Source organism: Oncorhynchus mykiss, chromosome 21 (assembly GCF_013265735.2).
Source record: "Oncorhynchus mykiss isolate Arlee chromosome 21, USDA_OmykA_1.1, whole genome shotgun sequence".
Lineage (NCBI taxonomy): Eukaryota > Metazoa > Chordata > Actinopteri > Salmoniformes > Salmonidae > Oncorhynchus > Oncorhynchus mykiss.
In genome coordinates, this window is record NC_048585.1 from 54,300,920 (window position 1) to 54,325,147 (window position 24,228).

The 24,228-nt window shown below is 42.1% G+C and overlaps 1 protein-coding gene across 15 annotated transcripts in view; it reads left to right on the forward strand.

Moving 5' to 3' along the window:
- The window catches only part of LOC110500735 (actin-binding LIM protein 2-like), a 136,099-nt gene that overhangs the window by 94,437 nt on the left and 17,434 nt on the right, over positions 1 to 24,228 (forward strand). For 4 of the 15 annotated variants that reach the window (XM_036958217.1, XM_036958224.1, XM_036958216.1 and 1 more), the window contains 13 exons: positions 3,382 to 3,469; positions 4,346 to 4,404; positions 5,821 to 5,862; positions 6,493 to 6,570; positions 6,900 to 7,043; positions 7,893 to 8,010; positions 8,523 to 8,831; positions 9,852 to 9,932; positions 14,187 to 14,288; positions 16,321 to 16,377; positions 17,946 to 17,983; positions 22,511 to 22,625; positions 22,752 to 22,810. In XM_036958217.1, coding sequence (XP_036814112.1) covers positions 3,382 to 3,469; positions 4,346 to 4,404; positions 5,821 to 5,862; positions 6,493 to 6,570; positions 6,900 to 7,043; positions 7,893 to 8,010; positions 8,523 to 8,831; positions 9,852 to 9,932; positions 14,187 to 14,288; positions 16,321 to 16,377; positions 17,946 to 17,983; positions 22,511 to 22,625; positions 22,752 to 22,810 — 1,290 coding nt within the window. The remainder of the gene's footprint in view (positions 1 to 3,381; positions 3,470 to 4,345; positions 4,405 to 5,820; positions 5,863 to 6,492; positions 6,571 to 6,899; positions 7,044 to 7,892; positions 8,011 to 8,522; positions 8,832 to 9,851; positions 9,933 to 14,186; positions 14,289 to 16,320; positions 16,378 to 17,945; positions 17,984 to 22,510; positions 22,626 to 22,751; positions 22,811 to 24,228) is intronic. The other 11 variants (XM_036958215.1, XM_036958219.1, XM_036958220.1 and 8 more) reach the window with 11 other exon arrangements.

Consider the following 24,228-nt stretch of genomic DNA (forward strand, 5'->3'; position numbering starts at 1 on the left):
TCGCTCTCTCTCTCTCTCTCTCTCTCTCCCTCCCCCTCAGGTGGAAACATAAGACTCATAGGAAATGTAATGAGCATGTTTGTCTCTTTCATCATAGCATGACATTATCACACCATGATACAACTCATCCAGTTTATATGTTATTTCAGCTACATGCTTCTAGGTCCTACAGGGTCACGTTGGTAGCCTGCGGCCTGCCAGCCTCAATCAGTCAGTCACAACTGAAAGGCACTGTGTCTGTGTGTGTGTCTCTGTGTATGTGTCTGTGTGTGTGTCTCTGTGTGTGTGCTGTACAACAATGTGTGATTTCATCGCAGAGGGTCAATGTGGCTTCCTCAAGGCAGTTTAGGTGCGCATGCTACGCCCTAATCCCCACTCCTGTATTAACACACATGAACCACAATTCAAAACAGTGTCAGCAGACAGAGATAGTCAGCTTCTAACCTAGAGAGCTATGATAGGGCTCTGCTATCTATTGGCCTTTAGAACCCATGCTGATCAAGTCACAGTACATTACACTCCAACACTGGGTTTAGTTAGGAGGGTCACAGCCACCAGTCTGTCACCTGTCCAGTCCTGTCCTGCACTGTGGACTGTGTGGAGCCTTGCCTAGGATTCCTGCCTGCACTTAAATGTCATGGCATTTAGGATTGATCAAGGAATGGAACCGCAGAGGGACACGTCAACAGAGGGGCCTTGGTGAGGCTTGAACTGGATGGTTTGAGGGTTGTGGTTAAGTGGTCTGAATGGTCTGCAACAACATATGGATCAAATGGCTCCTGTCAAACGAGTTCAACACTTGGAAGTAAGTTTCTGTCTGCATTGAGTTATCGAAATGGCCTTGTTCTGTACACTGTCTTCTACATATATAGTGCTCAGAATGCCCCAGTGAATGTGGTGTTTACACTAGAGAGGTGGCACAGGGTCACAGTAGGGTTCAGGAAGAGGAAGGAAGAGGAAGAGGAGGTTTTTATGGATCTGTGTATGGTTGGCTGGTTTGAAGACAGGACAGAGAGAGAGAGACAATGTATTACCAGCTGGGCTCCGTGCATCCAACCACTCTGTTCAACTGATGTGAGTGTTCTCTGTGTGTGCCGGTGTGTGTGTGTGTGTGTGTGTGTGTGTGTGTGTGTGTGTGTGTGTGTGTGTGTGTGTGTGTGTGTGTGTGTGTGTGTGTCAGCCTCGTTGCTCTACTCTGCCTCTCTCACCAAAATCCATTCTGAGACTAAATGGATCACCTCCCCTGCCTCTCAGCCTACTCCTAAAACTGTGGGGGAGAGAAGAGCAAGAGCGATAGAGATGGATAGAGAGAGGAAGGGAGGGAGGGAGATGGATAGAGAGATGAAGGGAGAGAGAGTGAGAGGGATAGAGATGGATAGAGAGAGGAAGGGAGGGAGGGAGATGGATAGAGATGGATAGAGAGAGGAAGGGAGGGAGATGGATAGAGAGATGAAGGGAGGGAGAGCGAGAGGGATAGAGATGGATAGAGAGAGGAAGGGAGGGAGGGAGATGGATAGAGAGAGCAAGGGAGGGAGGGAGATGGATAGAGAGATGAAGGGAGGGAGAGTGAGAGGGATAGAGATGGATAGAGAGAGGAAGGGAGGGAGAGTGAGAGGGATAGACATGGATAGAGAGATGAAGGGAGGGAGAGTGAGAAGGATAGAGATGGATAGAGAGAGGAAGGGAGGGATAGAGAGAGAAAAGGAGAGTGAGAGGGATAGAGAGAGGAAGGGAGGGAGAATTGGAGAGAGAGAGGGAGTAAGAGGGAGACTTGGAGAGGGAGAGAGAGAGTGAGTAAGAGGGAGACTTGGAGAGAGAATTGCAGTCTGAATCCTTAACTGCCCTCTCGTCTCTCTAACAGTTTAACGTCTGGTTGCCACCCCCCCGACCCCCGACCCCCCCACTTGCACCACTGTAATATCAGTAACCCAAAACACAACGGTATCAAACACCCCAAACATGGCAACCCATGCCTCCTCATGATTGTAGGATGTTTTCCGTCCGTTGTGATAGAAAACACTTCTGTCCTCTCCTCTGTCGTACTTTCCTTGTTTCAATAATAATCCCATTCCAGCCTGTTATCGCTCCAGATCAGCAGTGCAGTGGTGTTTCAAAGGGACCTTCCTCTCTCTCTTTCTACCTTCCTCTCTCTCACCCTCCACCCCCCCTCTCTTCCTCTCATCATGTTATCCAGGAAATATAGGCTATTTCCTGATATTATCATGAGACAGGATCAGCTTCCCTTTCCCCCCATCTTAACCTTAACCATTGGTAGGAGAAATGCTAAACTGACCCGAGGTCAGTGTTCAAGGGAAAATGTTCTCCCTATAGTCCCGTGTAGCTCAGTTGGTAGAACTTGCAGCTCTAGGGTTGTGGGTTTGAATCCCGCAGGGGACCAGTATGGGAAAAGTATGAAAATATATGTACTCACTACTGTAAGTCAATACTGTGAGTCACTAATGTAAGTCACCTCCTTTAAGTCACTCTGGATAAGGGCGTCTGCTAAATGACTAGAATGTAAAAATCTATTCCCCGAGGGAACACGCTAAGGAGTCTACATTAAACCAACAAAGCACAAGAGAGATAATGTAATTTTGTTTGCAATAACAATGTTGTATATGTATATAGAGAGAGACACATATATGTAGGCAGGAGAGAGAGAGAAAGAGAGAGAAAGAGAGTGAGAGAGAAAGAGAGTGCCATCCACACCATGACACCAGCTCATTATAAACAGGCCATTTCTACCACCTCCAACAGCTCTGTGGAATTCATCACAGCCTCAGGAATAACTGATATTCCATCCTTTAGCAGGTCAGTGTGAAGACATACGTAAGAGCACATAGACAGCGTTCAGATCTACAATAAACATCGACAACGTCAACATTGGTGTCATGTCATCTTCTAGACGTCATGATTAGTCTCATAAAGGTTTGGATGGCCATAACTGTAGACATTCTTAGTGATCCCGTAGCCGACCTGCAGTACTGTGGCCCGTACCACAGCACCCCCTCGTGGCGATGTTGGATAACTGCACTTTGTTTTGAGCTTCATCCGTCTCCACTTCAATTAGTGATTTTAATTGGAGAAGCTTACAGAATATTACTCTAGGTAATGGTTAAACCAGCCGCATCAGCAGCCTACTAACCAATAACACATCCACACGAGGCCTCTAGAAGTGCTTTAGACTTCGTATGTTGTTTTGCCTGGTTGTAGGATACCGCTTGTAAAGTGTTTGTAAACCTGCTGTGGGTTGTCTTATTTCTGCCACCATTTGTCAGTCATTTCTCTCACTGTCGATTTCCTAGGTTGTAACCTCTTGTTTCGATGTCAGTGAAGACCTTTTTAACCTTTGTGTGACCTCTGACCTCTTGTCTGTACCAGGCTGGGGAGAAACACTACCACCCGTCATGTGCCCGCTGTGCCAGGTGTGAGCAGATGTTTGGAGAGGGAGAGGAGATGTACCTGCAAGGTAAACCAACCACTCTTTTCCTCTGTCTCTCTCACCTTCTCCCCATCTCTTTCCCTCCCTCTGTCTGCCTGTCTGTCTCTCTGTCTCTTTCCCTCTCTCTCTGTCTCTCTGTCTGTCTCTCTCTGTCTCTCTGTCTCTCTCTGTCTCTCTCTCTCTCTCTCTCTCACTCTCTCTCTCTCTCTCTCTCTCTGTCTCACACTCTCTCTCTCCTGCTCTCTCTCTCTCCTGCTCTCTCTATCTCCTGCTCTCTCTCTCTCTCTCTCTCTCTCTCTTTTTTTTTACTTCTCTTTTTACACCAACAGCCTTCCATCAGCACAGAAACCTATCTTACTAATAGCCCAGCTGCCATAAAGGCATAGAGCTACAGAACATCTGGCCAATGCTAATGAATTGGATTACAGTGTTAGTGAATGTATCACCTCACGCAACATCAGCCTTGTGAGTCACCTCGTTTCTTATGTATTGTTCCTGGAGCACTGTTGCTGTAAGTTTGTCCCCAGTCTGTGATTTACAAAAATGCTGTCTCTCTCTCCCTGCAGTATGCTATCTGACAGATTTACTTCTGGAATTAGCTTCCTTAGACTTGGGTTGGTATTAGCATATGTCACAGTGACAGGGAGACAATAGGACAGTCTGATGAGTCACTGGCGTATTTTGGATCTCTCGTCTGCCAAACTCATGATGCTCTGTCAGGAACAACCGCTTCTCTGGGGAAAGACTATGCTTTGTGCAGTATATGACATTTGAAATGGATGTATTTCATTGTATTTCTCTCTCTCTCCTCCCTTTCTCTCTCCCTTCTCTTTCTCATTCTCTCTCTCTTTCTCTTTCTCATTCTCTCCCTCTCTTTCTCTCCCCTCCTTTCCTGTCTGTCAGGTAACTCCATCTGGCATCCTCCTTGCAGACAGGCAGCCAGACAGGAGGAGAAGAGTAAGGTGAGTTCTCTCTCCCCGAGACATGTTTGAAAATAGACTACCGGGACTAGTGAAGTCTCCATCCCTCTAAACAGAAACTCTCAGCCAGTTTCAGTCAAGTCTATGGGCAAAATGTCCCCTCCCCTTCTGAAATTCATAAGATGCGAGCACTTGCAAAATTGTGATGTGTCCAAAAGATCAGTGATGAAAAGGTTTCGCATCTCAACAGTTTGTCGACAGACACTACTACCATTTTAATGTTACATGCATCTGTCCACAAGAAATTACTCTAAAGCAGCTCTACAGTTGAACTAAGGCTGTGTTACAGTATTGAATGAGAAGTCATACTCATTACAGGATAATGTTTAAACCTCACATCATTTTGTATGTCAACTTCTATTCTGTCCCATTAGAGATGGGACTGTGTTGACTGGGACTGTGTTGACTGGGACTGTGTTGACTGGGAATGTGTTGACTGGGACTGTGTTAACTGGGACTGTGTTGACTGCAACTGTGTTAACTGGGTCTGTGTTGACTATGACTGTGTTGACTGGGACTGTGTTGACTGGGACTGTGTTGACTGGGACTGTGTTAACTGGGACTGTGTTGACTGGGCCTGTGTTGACTGGGACTGTGTTAACTGGGACTGTGTTGACTGGGACTGTGTTGACTGGGTTAACTGGGACTGTGTTGACTGGGACTGTGTTGACTGGGTATGTGTTAACTGGGACTGTGTTAACTGGGACTGTGTTAACTGGGTTAACTGACCCTGTTGACTGGGACTGTGTTGACAGGGGCTGTGTTAACTGGGACTGTGTTGACTGGGACTGTGTTGACTGGGACTGTGTTAACTGGGACTGTGTTAACTGGGGCTGTGTTGACTGGGAGTGTGTTGACTGGGACTGTGTTAACTGGAACTGTGTTGACTGGGACTGTGTTGACTGGGACTGTGTTGACTGGGGCTGTGTTAACTGGGACTGTGTTGACTGGGACTGTGTTGACTGGCACTGTGTTAACTGGGGCTGTGTTGACTGGGAGTGTGTTGACTGGGACTATGTTGACTGGGCCTGTGTTGACTGGGAGTGTGTTGACTGGGACTATGTTAACTGGGACTGTGTTGACTGGGAGTGTGTTGACTGGGACTGTGTTAACTGGAACTGTGTTGACTGGGGCTGTGTTGACTGGGACTGTGTTGACTGGGACTGTGTTGACTGGGGCTGTGTTAACTGGGACTGTGTTGACTGGGACTGTGTTAACTGGGGCTGTGTTGACTGGGAGTGTGTTGACTGGGAGTGTGTTGACTGGGACTGTGTTGATCTTGATTACCTGAACAAAGGGCACCTAATAATTTCACTTACTGTGCAGTAAGTTAGTAAGCCCTGGTCCCAGATCAGTGCTCTCTCCCCTTCCCCAATGTAATACACCTGTCGTTCCCAGAAGCAGGTCCGGATACAGGTCAATGACGTCCCTGAGCAGCAGGTTTGTGATGCATGTTCAGCCCAGACCCCCTCACCTGCACCCTCTGCATGGGGTTGACCCCATGACGCTTGACAGGCTTTACACTCAGTAGCTAGCCACGCCCACATTACCCTTGGGCTGATCATGTGATCCAACCCAAACAGTGACCGACAGTAGTAGAATGTTAATAACCAGGGTTTGGATCCATTCCATTTCAATTCAGGGGATGAATTAAGTTGAAATGGAATTAGCCCCATGCCTAACTCTAACGCCTGAATAGATGGTTGACGTGGATCACTTTAACCCACCTGAGCTTCACTAATGAACAACTCTACTGTGTCTGTCTGGCGTCCCAGTCACAGAATGTGTGACTGTTTAGGTCACCACCGCTGTCACCGTGAATGATGCTGCGTGCTGACTAGAGGAGGCTGTTGTTTACTTCTGTTGTCACACTGCTATTTGTAAACAAAGGCTCATAGTTATCCTCAGGTTAGTGGCATTGGTTCGAGAAACTTGTTGAGAGTCGAAATGTGAAGCGTAAGTTTTCAATTCAAGAGTGATTACATGTCTCTCTCTTTCTCTCCATGTCTACCTCTCTCTCACTCCTTTCTGATCATGAGTAGAGTTAACTCCTTGTTGTCTGTCTTCCAGGTGAGCAGGACTTCCTCTGAGAGCATCACCTCTGTCCCAGCCTCCAGTGCGTCTGGCTCTCCGAACAGGGTCATCTATGTGAGCACCACCTCACCTTGCCACTAGAGGGAGTCACAGGACAACAGAGATCACAAACACTGGTCCAGAAGAGCAACAGTGACTGTGTGCAGGGTTTTGTTCAAACCCAGCATTAAAACACCTGATTCAACTACATATGATGAATAGTTGATTGGTTGACTCACGTGGGTTAGTGATGGTCTGGAGCAAAAGCCCATCATCCTGTAGGTCTCCTGGACCAGGGTTGTCCACTGTGCTAATTTGACTACAGTATTTCAACTGTGCTATACCATTGATCAAAGTGGTTGATATTTAAAAGACTGATTTGATGTGTTTCCTCTGTGTCCCAGGCCAAACTAGGAGATGAGATGCTGGACTACAAAGACCTTGCTGCTCTGCCAAAGATCAAGGCGATCTACAACATCGACCGGCCAGACATGCTCTCCTACAGTCCCTACGTCAGCTACCCCTCAGAGGAACGGCACTACGGAGAGGTAAGGAGACAAGGAAGGGAACAAGGGAGCTGCCTTCTCTCTCTTTCTCGCTCTCTCTCTCTTTCTCGCTCTCTTTCTCTCTCTATATTTCTCTCTCTCTATCTCTCTATATTTCTCTCTCTCTCTATATATCTCTCTCTCTCTCTCTGTCTCTCTCTCTCTCTCTCTCTCTCTCTCTCTCTGTATATATATATATATATATATATATATATATATATATATATATATATATACATATAAATATATATATATATATATATATATATATCTTTCTCTCTCTCTCTCTCTCTCTCTCTCTCTCTCTATATATATATATATATATACATATAAATATATATATATATATATCTCTCTCTCTCTGTCTCTCTCTCTCTCTCTCTCTCTCTCTCTCTATATATATATATATATATATATATACATATAAACATATATATATATATATATCTTTCTCTCTCTCTCTCTCTCTCTCTCTCTCTCTCTCCCTCTCTCTCTCTCTCTCTCTCTCTCTCTCTCTCTCTCTCTCTCTCTCTCTCTCTCTCTCTCTCTCTCTCTCTCTCTATATATATATATATATATATATATATATATACATATAAATATATATATCTCTTTCTCTCTCTCTCTCTCTCTCTATATATATATATATATATATATATATACATATAAATATATATATATATCTCTCTCTCTCCCTCTCTTTTCCTCCTCTCCCTCGCGCCATACACTGTGATTAAAGACTGAGTGAACGTTCTGTGTTAAGGATTTGTCTCTATCCATGACATCAGTTTCCCTCTTTGTATGGCATCCCTATGACACCACTATGACATCACTTGCCTTCCTTGTTTCCAGGGTGACGGAGAGAAGTCTCCTCGTCAGAGGAGGCCCTCCAGCCCCAGCTCCAACAGCTCCCTGGGGAAGTATGGAGGGTACACCCCTTCTCGCTCCCCCCAGAACTACAGCAGGCCGGGTAGGTACCCCCCCTCCTCCCTCACCCGTCAGCTAGCAATAGTTAAAAAAAAATTAAAAAAACACAGTAAAATGCGGTATATGATAGTTAATGTATAGTAAAAGTATTTAGCTATTATGAATATCATACGTTATTATAATGATATGCGTATCTACAAATGTAGTCAATAATATACAGCATTTGCATATAGTGCATGATGTCATTTTTACTATGTTGGGTCATATTCCACAAAGTGCAACCTGATTTAGGTGTCATCTTGATTGGTTAATTCTATCACTTTAGAGAACACATGTTTATTTGAAGATTCTGTTATTTCCTGTTCCGACATTTTATGAATTCTCATTCCTTTCTGCTCTTTGAATGAGGTGGTACCATCACATAACATGGCATTACCACAGAATGTGTAAAGAACAGGATTTATCTACTATTGGGTGGGGGACAATACTATTGGCAGTGTCCTCTGTGCCCTAAAAAAACATCTTGTCCTTCTCCTCAACTATTTTCTCCTACAGGGGATCTTTATATGGCCAGTAAAGCAATGGGTAATAGATATGGCCAGGCCCTTGACTCCAGCTCCCTCCCCCACCCCTCAGCCTACACAGGGGGGCCTAAGTACCTCTCCTCCTTGGCTAGGGACTCCTCCTGCCTCCCCATGGACTACTCAAGGGGTCTACCCCCCAAGTTCCCTGGGGGGCTGCAGGTGCCTGGGCCGTTGACACAGCCTGGTAATATGTCTCCTGGAGGCAGAAACTCTCCTCTGCCCCTTAACCCTACCACCCTGGCCGTGCTCCAGCAGCACAACTATGTGCCCTACTTCAGAGGTAGCTAGTCCCTAGCACGCTGCCCTGGACCCAGGGGTCCGCTGGTATGGAGTGCAGTGTCCTTTAGAGTACATCCGTTCCATTGCTCTGATAACACTGCATGTCCTCCATCCCCGGCTGTGTACAAACATTCAACTAATCAATAGTAAAACAAACGGCAGCACAATGAGTCCCATAATTACTCTTTTATGACCTATGACCTGTGACCTGTGTGCTGTGTTTCTGCATGGTTTCTGCTGCGTTGGTTTGAAATAACAGTTTTACATACACTGAACAAGAATATAAACCATTTCAAAGATTTTACGGAGTTACAGTTAATATAAGGAGATCAGTTATATTTAATTAAATTAATTTGTTCCTAATCTATGTCTATGTTCCTAATCTATGTCAATTCGGTATTTTGTTGCAAAATTTGAAATTGTGTTTTTTTTTTTAAGTTACAAAAAAAAAAAAAAAAAAAAAAAGTAGAGACTCATAGCTACTAAATGGTACATCATACACTACAGTTGAGGAACAATGGGAAAGTAATCATGCTTTGAAAATTGATAAACTTGTAACTTGAATGTTTTGGTGCACATACTGGAGAGCTCTTCTTTGTCTACACACATTCGGCATCGTTCACACTTAAGCCTTTAGCCACACCCATCTCTTTAAGGATTCACCTGAGGCCATGTGCTAAACAGAGTGAGTACGGTAGTGTAGTAAACAACCAAAGATTTCAAGACTAAAGGCTGGTTTATACTGCGTCTATCGACATGTCTGTAGACAGTTGTCACAGTGACATCGTGAGCATTCTATTGTTGTCCTACATCAAACTTGTGGTTTAATGTCAGCACCCCCACCAACCCCCTTCAGAGTTTCACTATTTTTTCTGCACACAAGTAGGGTGTAATATTACCTCGTTCAACCTACACGAGGATTCCCCTCCCCACACAGGTGTGACGTGTCAAACCACCTCCCTGTGCTTCCTCTCCCCCTTCTCCCCCTCATCCCCCCTCTGCCCCTCCCTCAACCCCCTAGGCCTCAAACAGGACCCCCTACTACCACCTGAATCTCAACCTAAGACGTCCCTGCATCTCAATTTACCTCCTCACGGTCACGGTAACGCACCAGATCCCCCTGGTCTCTATCTCTCTGTGTCTCTTTCTCCCAGTGTACTGCTGGGTTTTCTTGGTGTGCATCAAGGTTGTGTGTTGGGACCCCTTAAGTCTGTTTCTGCTTGCCCTTTCTATTGTCTGTGGAAGTTGTTTCTCTTTTTGTCTTCAGGTTGTCTTAGTCTTGTTGTTGTGCATGGGAACCTACTGTAATTGTGGATATGTTTGATATTACTTGTATGTATTTCAGTTATCCTTGACATATTGATATTTGGGGAGAAGGTGGTGGATGACTTTCTATGTTTGGTGGGATGTAAGTGTTGCACTTGTAACCGGAACTGTTGGCTTGCCCTTGACTTAACATGGATTACTTGTTAGTCTTAATGTTGTTGTTGTTATTTTGGGAACCAAGAATTTCCTTAAAGGTTAATCTTTGTTATTCCGTGTTTTTCGGGTCTTTAAACCTTTGGTGTCAGGTGGTGGTTGTGTATGGAGTGAGTGGGTGAAAGTGCAGGTGGCTGGTTTCATGATTGTGGGAGGGTTGCTGACAGGGGGGGTATGGGTGGAGGCGTCTACATTATAATAGTAAAATACGTTGGTCTGAGGTCAAGGTTGGAACCACATGATAAGTCACACAAGATATCTGTGAATAAATGTATTTGACCAAAATATTAGACTCGACCGAAACCTTGACAAGTACACCTGTGCAGGAGTAGGTATGAAACCTTGACAAGTACACGTGTGCAGGAGTAGGTATGAAACCTTGACAAGTACACCTGTGCAGGAGTAGGTATGAAACCTTGACAAGTACACGTGTGCAGGAGTAGGTATGAAACCTTGACAAGTACACATGTGCAGGAGTAGGTATGAAACCTTGACAAGTACACATGTGCAGGAGTAGGTATGAAACCTTGACAAGTACACATGTGCAGGAGTAGGTATGAAAACGTGCAGTTTCCCTCAGAAAGGAGATCAGAAAAAGGGATCACTTAACTTCATGCTCCTCTAAAGCCTCAGCGGGCTTAGCTTCATGCTCCTCTAAAGCCTCAGTAGGGCTTAGCTACATGCTCCTCTAAAGCCTCAGCAGGACTTAGCTACATGCTCCTCTAAAGCCTCAGTAGGGCTTAGCTACATGCTCCTCTAAAGCCTCAGCAGGACTTAGCTACATGCTCCTCTAAAGCCTCAGTGGGACTTAGCTTCATGCTCCTCTAAAGCCTCAGCAGGACTTAGCTACATGCTCCTCTAAAGCCTCAGCAGGACTTAGCTACATGCTCCTCTAAAGCCTCAGTAGGACTTAGCTACATGCTCCTCTAAAGACTCAGCAGGACTTAGCTACATGCTCCTCTAAAGCCTCAGCAGGACTTAGCTACATGCTCCTCTAATGCCTCAGCAGGACTTAGCTGCATGCTCCTCTAAAGCCTCCCGGTGGCTTAGCTTCATGCTCCTCTAAAGCCTCAGCGGGCTTAGCTTCATGCTCCTCTAAAGCCTCAGCGGGACTTAGCTACATGCTCCTCTAAAGCCTCAGCAGGACTTAGCTTCATGCTCCTCTAAAGCCTCAGCGGGCTTAGCTACATGCTCCTCTAAAGCCTCAGCAGGACTTAGCTTCATGCTCCTCTAAAGCCTCAGCAGGACTTAGCTTCATGCTCCTCTAAAGCCTCAGCAGGACTTAGCTGCATGCTCCTCTAAAGCCTCAGCAGGACTTAGCTACATGCTCCTCTAAAGCCTCAGCAGGACTTAGCTACATGCTCCTCTAAAGCCTCAGCAGACAAAGCCAAACCACAGAGACCTCCTCAGATACCCATTAGCTCTTTTTACTGGTCCTGGAGTTTTATCACTGAAGACACACCATGATACGTTTCCCAGTGATGGGCTGGCTTGTTCCCCAGGACTTTTAGAGCTTGGGACTCTTAAGGACATTGGAGATAACTGGAGGGATATCTCTGGTTTGGAGATAACTGGAAGGATATCTTTGGTTTGGAGATAACTGGAGGGATATCTCTGGTTTGGAGATAACTGGAAGGATATCTTTGGTTTGGAGATAACTGGAGGGATATCTCTGGTTTGGAGATAACTGGAGGGGTATATCTGGTTTGGAGATAACTGGAGGGATATCTCTGGTTTGGAGATAACTGGAGGGATATCTCTGGTTTGGAGATAACTGGAGGGGTATATCTGGTTTGGAGATAACTGGAGGGATATCTCTGGTTTGGAGATAACTGGAGGGATATATCTGGTTTGGAGATAACTGGAGGGATATCTTTGGTCTGGAGATAACTGGAGGGATATCTCTGGTTTGGAGATAACTGGAGGGATATCTCTGGTTTGGAGATAACTGGAGGGATATCTCTGGTTTGGAGATAACTGGAGGGATATCTCTGGTTTGGAGATAACTGGAGGGATATCTCTGGTTTGGAGATAACTGGAGGGATATCTCTGGTTTGGAGATAACTGGAGGGATGTCTCTGGTTTGGAGATAACTGGAGGGATGTCTCTGGTTTGGAGATAACTGGAGGGATATCTCTGGTTTGGAGATAACTGGAGGGATATCTCTGGTTTGGAGATAACTGGAGGGATATCTCTGGTTTGGAGATAACTGGAGGGATATCTCTGGTTTGGAGATAACTGGAGGGATATCTCTGGTTTGGAGATAACTGGAGGGATATCTCTGGTTTGGAGATAACTGGAGGGATATCTCTGGTTTGGAGATAACTGGAGGGATATCTCTGGTCTGGAGATAACTGGAGGGATGTCTCTGTTTTTTGGGCTGATAATATCTAGCCTCAATGCGTTAGGAAGAGGGAGAGGGTAAAGGAGGGTGAAAGAGCTAAAGTAATACGGTTGCATACGGGTTGGAAGAGGGTCACTTTTGGGCTGATAAAGACGGAGGGGGGAAAGAGCCTTGAGAAGGAGGGGGAAACAGAGGGAGAGAGATAGACAGCTGAGCGTCAGTACTGTGGATCAGAGCACGCTGCCCAGGGTTTGGTGGTTTTCCCATGAAAAGGCGGAGAGATGGAACGTACAGTTCCCAGCGGACGAAGATGAAACAGAAGAGAGGAATGAGGGAATGGAAGGGAGGAGTGGTGAAGTGGTGGTGGTGCTGTAATTTGATAATTGTGGATTATTGTTAGATGCTTGGTTTCAACACTACTAATGGATGATGTGAGAGAGAGTGAAGGAGGTAGTGAGGTAGAGACAGCAGAAGAGAGAAAGCGAGTGCAATGACCGAAATAAATTCCACTCCTTGAATTTATGCGAATGATGCAAAGACAACTGTATCAACATTACATGATTACTTCCTGAATAGTGGATTGCTACCACTTGTGAAATGCTTATTCGGAGATAAGCTGAGTGTCTGTATGACCTTGCTGAGGGTCATCCCTCGAACCCCCAGTACCCCCCTCCCTCACCTCTCCCCCGGGCTCAGAGTCCTGCCTCAGCTCCAGATGTGTGGAGGAGCTGCTCTGCACTAACGCCACTGTGTGTGTGTGTGTGTGTGTGTGTGTGTGTGTGTGTGTGTGTGTGTGTGTGTGTGTGTCAGAGTGACATCATCCTCCTGCATCCCAACTGCTTTGCTCCTCCCACAAAGACCAGTGAAGTGTGTGTGTGCTCAGGAAAATAACAATTTTTCTCCTCTTTTCCTCCTCCTCTTTCTTGTCTTTCTTTCCCCTCATCCTCTGTTTCTCTAAGTTCTCTTATGTGGATGTTTATTAGTTTTGGCCTATAAGGGGCTAGTGACTTAATCACCCAGCCCGTGTGACACAATGCGTTCTGATGGACTGTGGCAATCACATAATCACACTTACTTTCAGTTGGAAGTAAAACCGTTTTACGTTTTCAACATGTGTTCATGTCCACAATGCATTGCTGTTACCTGTAAAGCCTATAGCTAGCCAACTACATTTTATTTTAGAGCACTCTGCCTTTTTAAGATTTTCATAAGCTACAATAATGCTATAGTCATGATTAAGTCATGCTACAGTCATGATTTATGGTATGGATATGAGTCTTTACCAATAACAAGAGCCGGGAGGTTTTCCTGGTCTGCATAACAGGTCCAGAAAAACTCATGGTCCAACACTAATGGCTGCTGGGTAATCAAGTCAGTTAGTTATATAATGGTAGATCAGCTTCATAATTAAAGCTTTGACAAATAAGCATAACAGCATAATTCCTTGCCCCCCCTCTTTTGTCCACGACTCTTTCTCTCCCCCCCCCCCCCCCCCCCCCCGTCCCGTCCCTCCCCATCCTTTCCCCATTGGAGGTAGTGAAAGTGGTCGGAGTACCCCCAGTTTGTCCACGTATTCCGATGGCAAATCTCCCTCCTTCACCTATGTGGCAACTCCCAGGCATTTCCACGTACCAGGTAGGTTTGCTGTTTCACTTCGACCTCTCGCCTTAGAATCCATGACCCTTGACCCCCCCCCAAAACAACCTCTCTCTTTATTGGACCACGCCATCTGTTTGCTGTCTCTGTCCAGGTCTGTCTAGGTAACAGATCTAAGTAGATATATCTGATGTCTGGGGGAGACCCTTCTCTGTTATCCCTGTCTTCCTGTGTTAGTGTCTGTATCCCTGTCAAATGGTTTCTTCCGGACTTACCTGTCTCACTGTCCCTCAATCTGTCTGTCTCACTGTCCCTCAATCTATCCATCTCACTGTCCCCCAATCTGTCTGTCTCACTATCCCCCAATCTATCCGTCTCACTGTCCCTCAATCTATCCGTCTCCTTTCCCTCTCTCTTTCTAAATGTATGTTTCTCTCTGATTCTCTCTTTCTCCCTTTCCTCTTTCTTCCTCCTATGTTGTGATCTATTATATACTATATGTTGAGGTATGTTGTGCTCTATTATATACTATATGTTGAGGTATGTTGTGATCTACTAAAAACTATATGTTGAGGTATGTTGTGATCTACTAAAAACTATATGTTGAGGTATGTTGTGCTCTATTATATACTATATGTTGAGGTATGTCTAAATCTGAATGCTGAATGTGTCTTCAGTTTCACAGGTTAATAGACATTTATTAGAATCTCACCCACTAACACAGACATGGTATCAACATCCTCATATCCTCTTATTATGCAAATACATTTAACTTTTCTTATATAAATATTTAGTTACTGTGTATTTGTGTGTTTTCAAAAAATGCGGCTAAAATCAACTACTTCTATTGGAAGTTTTTGAAAGATTTTTCAAATCACTTCTATAAATATCCTACTACACCCTTTCAGTTTGTTTCCCAGCTCATAGAAGTAGTAGAAGAAGATATTGACTACTTTAAAATGGAGAGTCTACTGTCACAGACACAACGATGAGAAGTCTAAGTCTTTGACCCGGCATCCTATTCTGTCAACCATCCTTTGATAAGACTCATTGGATGTAACTGACTCTTCTCGTAACATCTCCTTTTGATCCATCCTGTTTCCATTGACTTTTACAGTGTCATTCAGCCATATGGAAAAAAAAGTCCCATACTTGGATGGAGTTGATGTAAATAAATGAACAAAGTGATTATATACTTAATGTGTTTTCTAACCATTGTTTTTATGGCTTTCATATGTGTATTGTTCAGCGGTGCTGGCAGTGGCTGAAACAGGGTAGAAAATGACCCACATGTGTTGTATTTCATTCATTATTTATCCTAAAAAGATTGTAGTTTAGTTAATGTATTGCAGTTGTTGCTAGCTAAGTGTCTCTGTCACTGAACGTTTGATGGACTGGGTCAGCTTGGAACAGGCATATTGTGTCAATTATGGGTAGAAAGAGTCACTTTGCCCCATTTCTTTAATTGAATCAGTTGAATTAAATCATTTGAGTTGAATCATTTGAGTTGAATCATTTGAATTGAATCGTTTGAGTTGAATCATTTGAGTTGAATCATTTGAATTTAATCATTTTAATTGAATCATTTGTCCTTTTATTTATTGTTTGATGTGTTTATTTGTTTGTTATGATGCTTGTTATATTTGCTCTAGATGCAGTAATGAATGATGTGTTGTAATTAGGGAAAATATATAAAGATGTATATTATTCATGACTCTGCCATTAGTGCATTTATTGTTGGATACGACATTGATCAACAATTACCATTGTTCTGGAAATATTTTTCCATGGGTTTCAGCTTCACATGACCACAGGATCATTAAATGATCAAAATGACATGTTTTTGAATGTTGCAATGACAACAAGTGATGATGTGTCTGTCGTGCCAGTTCTAACCAAAATGGCATATGGCGTATTGAATCTACCATGAAGTATGCTGCCCCTATCGTTCCGCTGCTTCTTAGACTATTCCATCCCTCAATAACCGTTAACTCATGCTTCTTTTTCACCCTCTCTCTCTTTCTGTCTCTCTCATCCTGGGCTTCTTTCATTACTCTCCTCTCATCTTCAGAGACTAAGGTCAAGATAGATAATATCTATAGAAAACCCCCTATCTACAGACAGCATGGTACAGTCCACTCTCTTCCTCTACTTCCTGGTCTAACTTCCTGGTCTGGTCTCTGCACGATGTGTCGCATGACACCTGTCACCATACGCTCCTAGTAGAAAATGCCCATAAAACACAGATCTAGGATCAGCTTTTTCCTCCCACTCTAACCATTAGGGGGGAACATGAAACCGATCTAAGATCAGTGTCTATAGGGCAACTTCATCCTATTCCTTTCTATTTGACCCATTATTCTGTCCAGTCTTATTCAACGGACAAGGCTTTAGAACTCAGGCAACAGAGTCACTGCAACCAATTCAAGTAGCCATCTTGAAATGTGCAGTAACGTTGCAGCATAGTGGTCTCCCGAGTGGCGCAGTGGTCTAAGGCACTGCATCTCAGTGCAAGAGGTGTCACTATAGTACCTGGTTCAAATCCAGGCTGTATCACATTTGGCCGGGGTAGACCCTCATTGTAAATAAGAATTTGTTCTTAACTGACTTGCCTAGTTAATGGACCACTGTATATAGTGGTCCATAACACACTGATGAGGTTAGGACCTCTTTTGCTCCCTGTCTCAAACATAGCCATATACAGGGACATGTGATCACATGTGATCTAGTATCTAAATTACAATCCACTTCATTGTTGCCTGAGTTGAAAGCCTGACATTGAGAACTGTTATGGCCATATTCAATATTTTATAACATATTTTAATAATATTTGATTCATCCTTTTCTGTTTCTTACACCTTTGTGATTATGTTTCGGCTCATTCCTACATGCCTGACCGTACCCATCTGAGTAGCTCATTGGTTCTACTAGTACATGTGTTGTGTCCATTGTGATTGGTCGAGAACATGACTCACTTGGTGTTGTGGTGCTGATGGTGTCTTGGTCACTTCCTGTTCCACTTAACCCTTTGTGTATGTCGTGTTTCTATTTGGTGTTTCTATGTGTGAGTGTGTAGATGCCCAACATCCCTTAGAATATAAGAATGCATGTGTTGTATGATCTTCTGGCTACACAATGAATGATTATTCTACAGCTCTTCAACATCTACAATACATATGAAATATGACTAAATCACAGCCATATGAAGAATGTGACATTATTCTCAATTTATGAGTAACAGTTTTCAGTTTAGTTTGTATATATTCTAGCAGGCATGATCTCATGAACAAGAGCATGCATTTGCGTGTGTCGTTTTCCTGCATTAAAAAAAAACAACTATTTCACCAGCTATTCCCAGTAAATAGGCACACTTTCTGTCTCATAAACTGGCCATTTGAGCAAACTGTTTAGTGCTAGTTGAATTCATACTATACATACGAGTAATAGTTAGCTATACAACAGTACTGTAACTATGCCATGACCCATTTGGAGATTCTTGACAGGCTGTCTCGGAATGATGATGTCATAGTGTGGAGTTGATTTATTGTAGGAGGCAGTCTTTCTGTGCGTACTGTAAGGTAGCTGGTAGACAGATGTGTGGTAAGGCCCGGTACAGTGACTGTGATGTGACAGGTTCTACAGTAATGTACTACAGCAGGAGCGTGGTTTGTAACATAATGTATGACTGTTTTACAGCCTCTAGAACTTCCTGGCAAGAAGGAGACGACATCAAGGTGAGGCGTCTGTCTGTCCGTCCGCCTGTCTGTCCGTTCGTCCGTCTGTCTGAACATCCATCTGCTCGTCTACTAACCTACACATGCATTTATTCATCCATCTATATACAGTATCTATCACTACATCCATCCATATATATACAGTATCTATCACTACATCCATCCATCTGCTCATCTACTAACCTACACATGCATTTATTCATCCATCTATATACAGTATCTATCACTACATCCATCCATCTATATACAGTATCTATCACTACATCCATTCATCTATATACAGTATCTATCACTACATCCATCCATCTATATACAGTATCTATCAATATTTCCATCCATCCATCCATCTATGTACAGAATATATCACTACATCATCCATCCATCGATATACAGTATCTATCACTACATCCATCCATCTATATACAGTATCTATCACTACATCCATCCATCTATATACAGAATCTGTCACTACATCCATCCATCTATATACAGTATCTATCACTACATCTGTCTATATACAGAATATATCACTACATCCATCCATCTATATACAGTATCTATCACTACATCCATCCATCTATATACAGAATCTATCACTACATCCATCCATCTATATACAGTATCTATCACTACATCCATCCATCTATATACAGTATCTATCAATATTTCCATCCATCCATCTATGTAGAGACTCTATCACTACATCCATCATCCATCTATGTAGAGACTCTATCACTACATCCATCATCCATCTATATACAGAATCTATCACTACATCCATCCATCCATCCATCTATGTACAGAATATATCACTACATCATCCATCCATCGATATACAGTATCTATCACTACATCCATCATCTATATACAGTATCTATCACTACATCCATCCATCTATATACAGTATCTATCACTACATCATCCATCTATATACAGTATATATCACTACATCCATCCATCTATATACAGTATCTATAACTACATCCATCTATATACAGAATCTTTCACTACATCCATCCATCTATATACAGAATTTATCATTACATCCATCCATCTATATACAGTATCTATCACTACATCCATCCATCTATATACAGTATCTATCACTACATCCATCCATTTATATACAGAATCTATCACTACATCCATCCATCTATATACAGAATCTATCACTACATCCATCCATCTATATACAGTATCTATAACTACATCCATCTATATACAGTATCTATCACTACATCCATCCATCTATATACAGAATCTATCATTACATCCATCCATCTATATACAGTATCTATCACTACATCCATCCATCTATATACAGTATCTATAACTACATCCATCTATATACAGTATCTATCACTACATCCATCCATCTATATACAGAATCTATCATTACATCCATCCATCTATATACATTATCTATCACTACATCCATCCATCTATATACAGAATCTCACTACATCCATCCATCTATATACAGTATCTATCACTACATCCATCCATCTATATACAGTATCTATCAATATTTCCATCCATCCATCTATGTAGAGACTCTATCACTACATCCATCATCCATCTATGTAGAGACTCTATCACTACATCCATCATCCATCTATATACAGAATCTATCACTACATCCATCCATCCATCCATCTATGTACAGAATATATCACTACATCATCCATCCATCGATATACAGTATCTATCACTACATCCATCATCTATATACAGTATCTATCACTACATCCATCCATCTATATACAGTATCTATCACTACATCATCCATCTATATACAGTATATATCACTACATCCATCCATCTATATACAGTATCTATAACTACATCCATCTATATACAGAATCTTTCACTACATCCATCCATCTATATACAGAATTTATCATTACATCCATCCATCTATATACAGTATCTATCACTACATCCATCCATCTATATACAGTATCTATCACTACATCCATCCATTTATATACAGAATCTATCACTACATCCATCCATCTATATACAGAATCTATCACTACATCCATCCATCTATATACAGTATCTATAACTACATCCATCTATATACAGTATCTATCACTACATCCATCCATCTATATACAGAATCTATCATTACATCCATCCATCTATATACAGTATCTATCACTACATCCATCCATCTATATACAGTATCTATAACTACATCCATCTATATACAGTATCTATCACTACATCCATCCATCTATATACAGAATCTATCATTACATCCATCCATCTATATACATTATCTATCACTACATCCATCCATCTATATACAGAATCTCACTACATCCATCCATCTATATACAGAATCTATCACTACATCCATCCATCCATCTATGTACAGAATATATCACTACATCATCCATCCATCGATATACAGTATCTATCACTACATCCATCATCTATATACAGTATCTATCACTACATCCATCCATCTATATACAGTATCTATCACTACATCATCCATCTATATACAGTATATATCACTACATCCATCCATCTATATACAGTATCTATAACTACATCCATCTATATACAGAATCTTTCACTACATCCATCCATCTATATACAGAATTTATCATTACATCCATCCATCTATATACAGTATCTATCACTACATCCATCCATCTATATACAGTATCTATCACTACATCCATCCATTTATATACAGAATCTATCACTACATACATCCATCTATATACAGAATCTATCACTACATCCATCCATCTATATACAGTATCTATAACTACATCCATCTATATACAGTATCTATCACTACATCCATCCATCTATATACAGAATCTATCATTACATCCATCCATCTATATACAGTATCTATCACTACATCCATCCATCTATATACAGTATCTATAACTACATCCATCTATATACAGTATCTATCACTACATCCATCCATCTATATACAGAATCTATCATTACATCCATCCATCTATATACATTATCTATCACTACATCCATCCATCTATATACAGAATCTCACTACATCCATCCATCTATATACAGAATCTATCACTACATCCATCCATCTATATACAGTATCTATCACTACATCCATCCATCTATATACATAATCTATCACTACATCCATCCATCTATATACATAATCTATCACTACATCCATCCATCTATATACATTATCTTTCACTACATCCATCATCCATCTACATACAGTATCTATCACTACATCCATCCATCTATATACAGTATCTATCACTACATCCATCCATCTATATACAGTATCTATCACTACATCCATCCATCTATATACAGTATCTATCACTACATCCATCCATCTATATACAGAATCTATCACTACATCCATCCATCTATATACAGAATCTATCACTACATCCATCCATCTATATATATTATCTTTCACTACATCCATCATCCATCTACATACAGTATCTATCACTACATCCATCCATCTATATACAGAATCTATCACTACATCCATCCATCTATATACAGTATCTATCACTACATCCATCCATCTATATACAGTATCTATCACTACATCCATCCATCTACATACAGTATCTATCACTACATCCATCCATCTATATACAGTATCTATCACTACATCCATCCATCTATATACAGTATCTATCACTACATCCATCCATCTATATACAGTATCTATCACTACATCCATCCATCTATATACAGAATCTATCACTACATCCATCCATCTATATACAGAATCTATCACTACATCCATCCATCTATATACAGAATCTATCATTACATCCATCCATCTATATACAGTATCTATCACTACATCCATCCATCTATATACAGTATCTATAACTACATCCATCTATATACAGTATCTATCACTACATCCATCCATCTATATACATAATCTATCACTACATCCATCCATCTATATACAGAATCTATCACTACATCCATCTATATACAGTATCTATCACTACATCCATCTATATACAGTATCTATCACTACATCCATCCATCTATATACAGTATCTATCACTACATCCATCCATCTATATACAGTATCTATCACTACATCCATCCATCTATATACAGAATCTATCACTACATCCATCCATCTATATACAGAATCTATCACTACATCCATCCATCTATATACAGAATCTATCATTACATCCATCCATCTATATACAGTATCTATCACTACATCCATCCATCTATATACAGTATCTATAACTACATCCATCTATATACAGTATCTATCACTACATCCATCCATCTATATACATAATCTATCACTACATCCATCCATCTATATACAGAATCTATCACTACATCCATCTATATACAGTATCTATCACTACATCCATCTATATACAGAATCTATCACTACATCCATCCATCCATCAACATATAGAATCTATCGCTACATCCATCCATCCATCAACATATAGAATCTATCACTACATCCGTCCATTCATCCATCTCACTGTCAATCTCTCTATGTAGACAAGGACCAGTTGGATGATCTTGAAGAGTGAGATAGACGGCGAACCCCTCCCAGAGTACCTGCTGGACCCCAGGAAGTCTACTTGCAGCCTGCCCACTGACACCTCCCGGACCAGTGAGTAGCCAATCAGTGGTCAAATCTTACTTGACAGGCAGGGGCTCAACCAGTGCATTAACTTTAGGTTAATAGAGTAGCAAATGGGTTTTTATAGATGACAGATATGTGTTTCTTTTCTTACAGACTTCCCATACAATAAGTGTGCTTCCCTGCCAGGATATGGAAGGAATGGCATATACAAGGTACGTTGTCGTACTCAAAGACTGTAAAGTGAACACAGGAAGTCACTCTGGATAAGAGCCTCTGCTAAATTACTCAAACGTCAAACGTAATGTATAAATCAGTTCCTATAGCTTTGAGTTATGGCAACACTTAGGCCAACTCACAAATACCTAAACATGTTTTGATTTACAGTAAAGTACAACTGCGTACAAGAATAGTAAAATAAAAACTTTCATTAGAAGGCATAATAACCAGTGCGATTGTGAGGAAAGTAACATAGAAATGTACTATGTGACCTACTACTGATCAGTACTGTCACATTGGTTCAGCAGGTTCACATCTCACTGCCATCGCCTCGTGTAGCGTGTCGAGTGCCATCATCGCAATTCACGTACACTCTCTCTCTCTCTCCTTCATGAGGAATAGTACCCTAACACACACACACACACACTCACACACACACACTCACTCACTCACTCACTCACTCACTCACTCACTCACTCACTCACTCACTCACTCACTCACTCACACACTCACACTCACTCACACATTTGCACCAGGTGGCTTCACACTCCGATGACACAATGTGATACCCCAATTATATCTAAGCGTCAATAAGGGCGGAGGGGTTGTGGTTTTGGCATCTCTAATGAGGGAGTGGGCATCTGGCAGGGGGACAGTCAGTTAGGTCCTATCCCAGCCAGGCGTTTGATTCGATGTGTCATTTTGACACTTGAAGATGGTGCCGACAGACATGGCAGCTCTGCTTCTAGCGCCTAAGAAACCTTGCCGTTTTTTTGTGATATTTCTTACATAATTAGCACAGAATGTTTTTTTTTTTGTGTTTCTAAATTCCGTTATTTTACTTTTAGATGTGTGTGTATTGTTAGATATTGTTAGATATTACTGCACTGTTGGAGATAGGAACACAAGCATTTCGCTACACTGGCAATGACATCAGCTAAATATGTGTATGCGACCAATCAAATTTGATTCGATTCCAAAAGAGCTCAGTGAGGGAATGGAAATCTCCCTCAAAACATGGAAATGAGGTGTGGCTGTCGCCATCCCGACGGGTTTAGTCAAGCGTGCTAACGATTAGAACTCCTTTAAAGAGAGACGGTGATTGGTCTGTAGGCCTCTCTCGGCTCGCCGCTCATTAAATAAGGTGCCGTGGTGATTGCTGTGAGAAGGGCGGGCCAACTGGGTGCAGTGTTTGATTTAACCACCAGGTGGTAATGTTTATCGCCTTTTCTGTCATCGAGGGTGAACAAGTGAGTTATGGCCAAGGGAAAGTGAAGTTGGTGTCACAAAAAGGCTGAATTGGTCTGTGTCTCAATAGTTGAGCTGACTTTCTATCCTTGTGTCCTGTGTCCTTTTCTCCAGGATCACTGAGGTAGCAGCCTTATGATAGTTGAAAGCAATAGATGTAAACCTA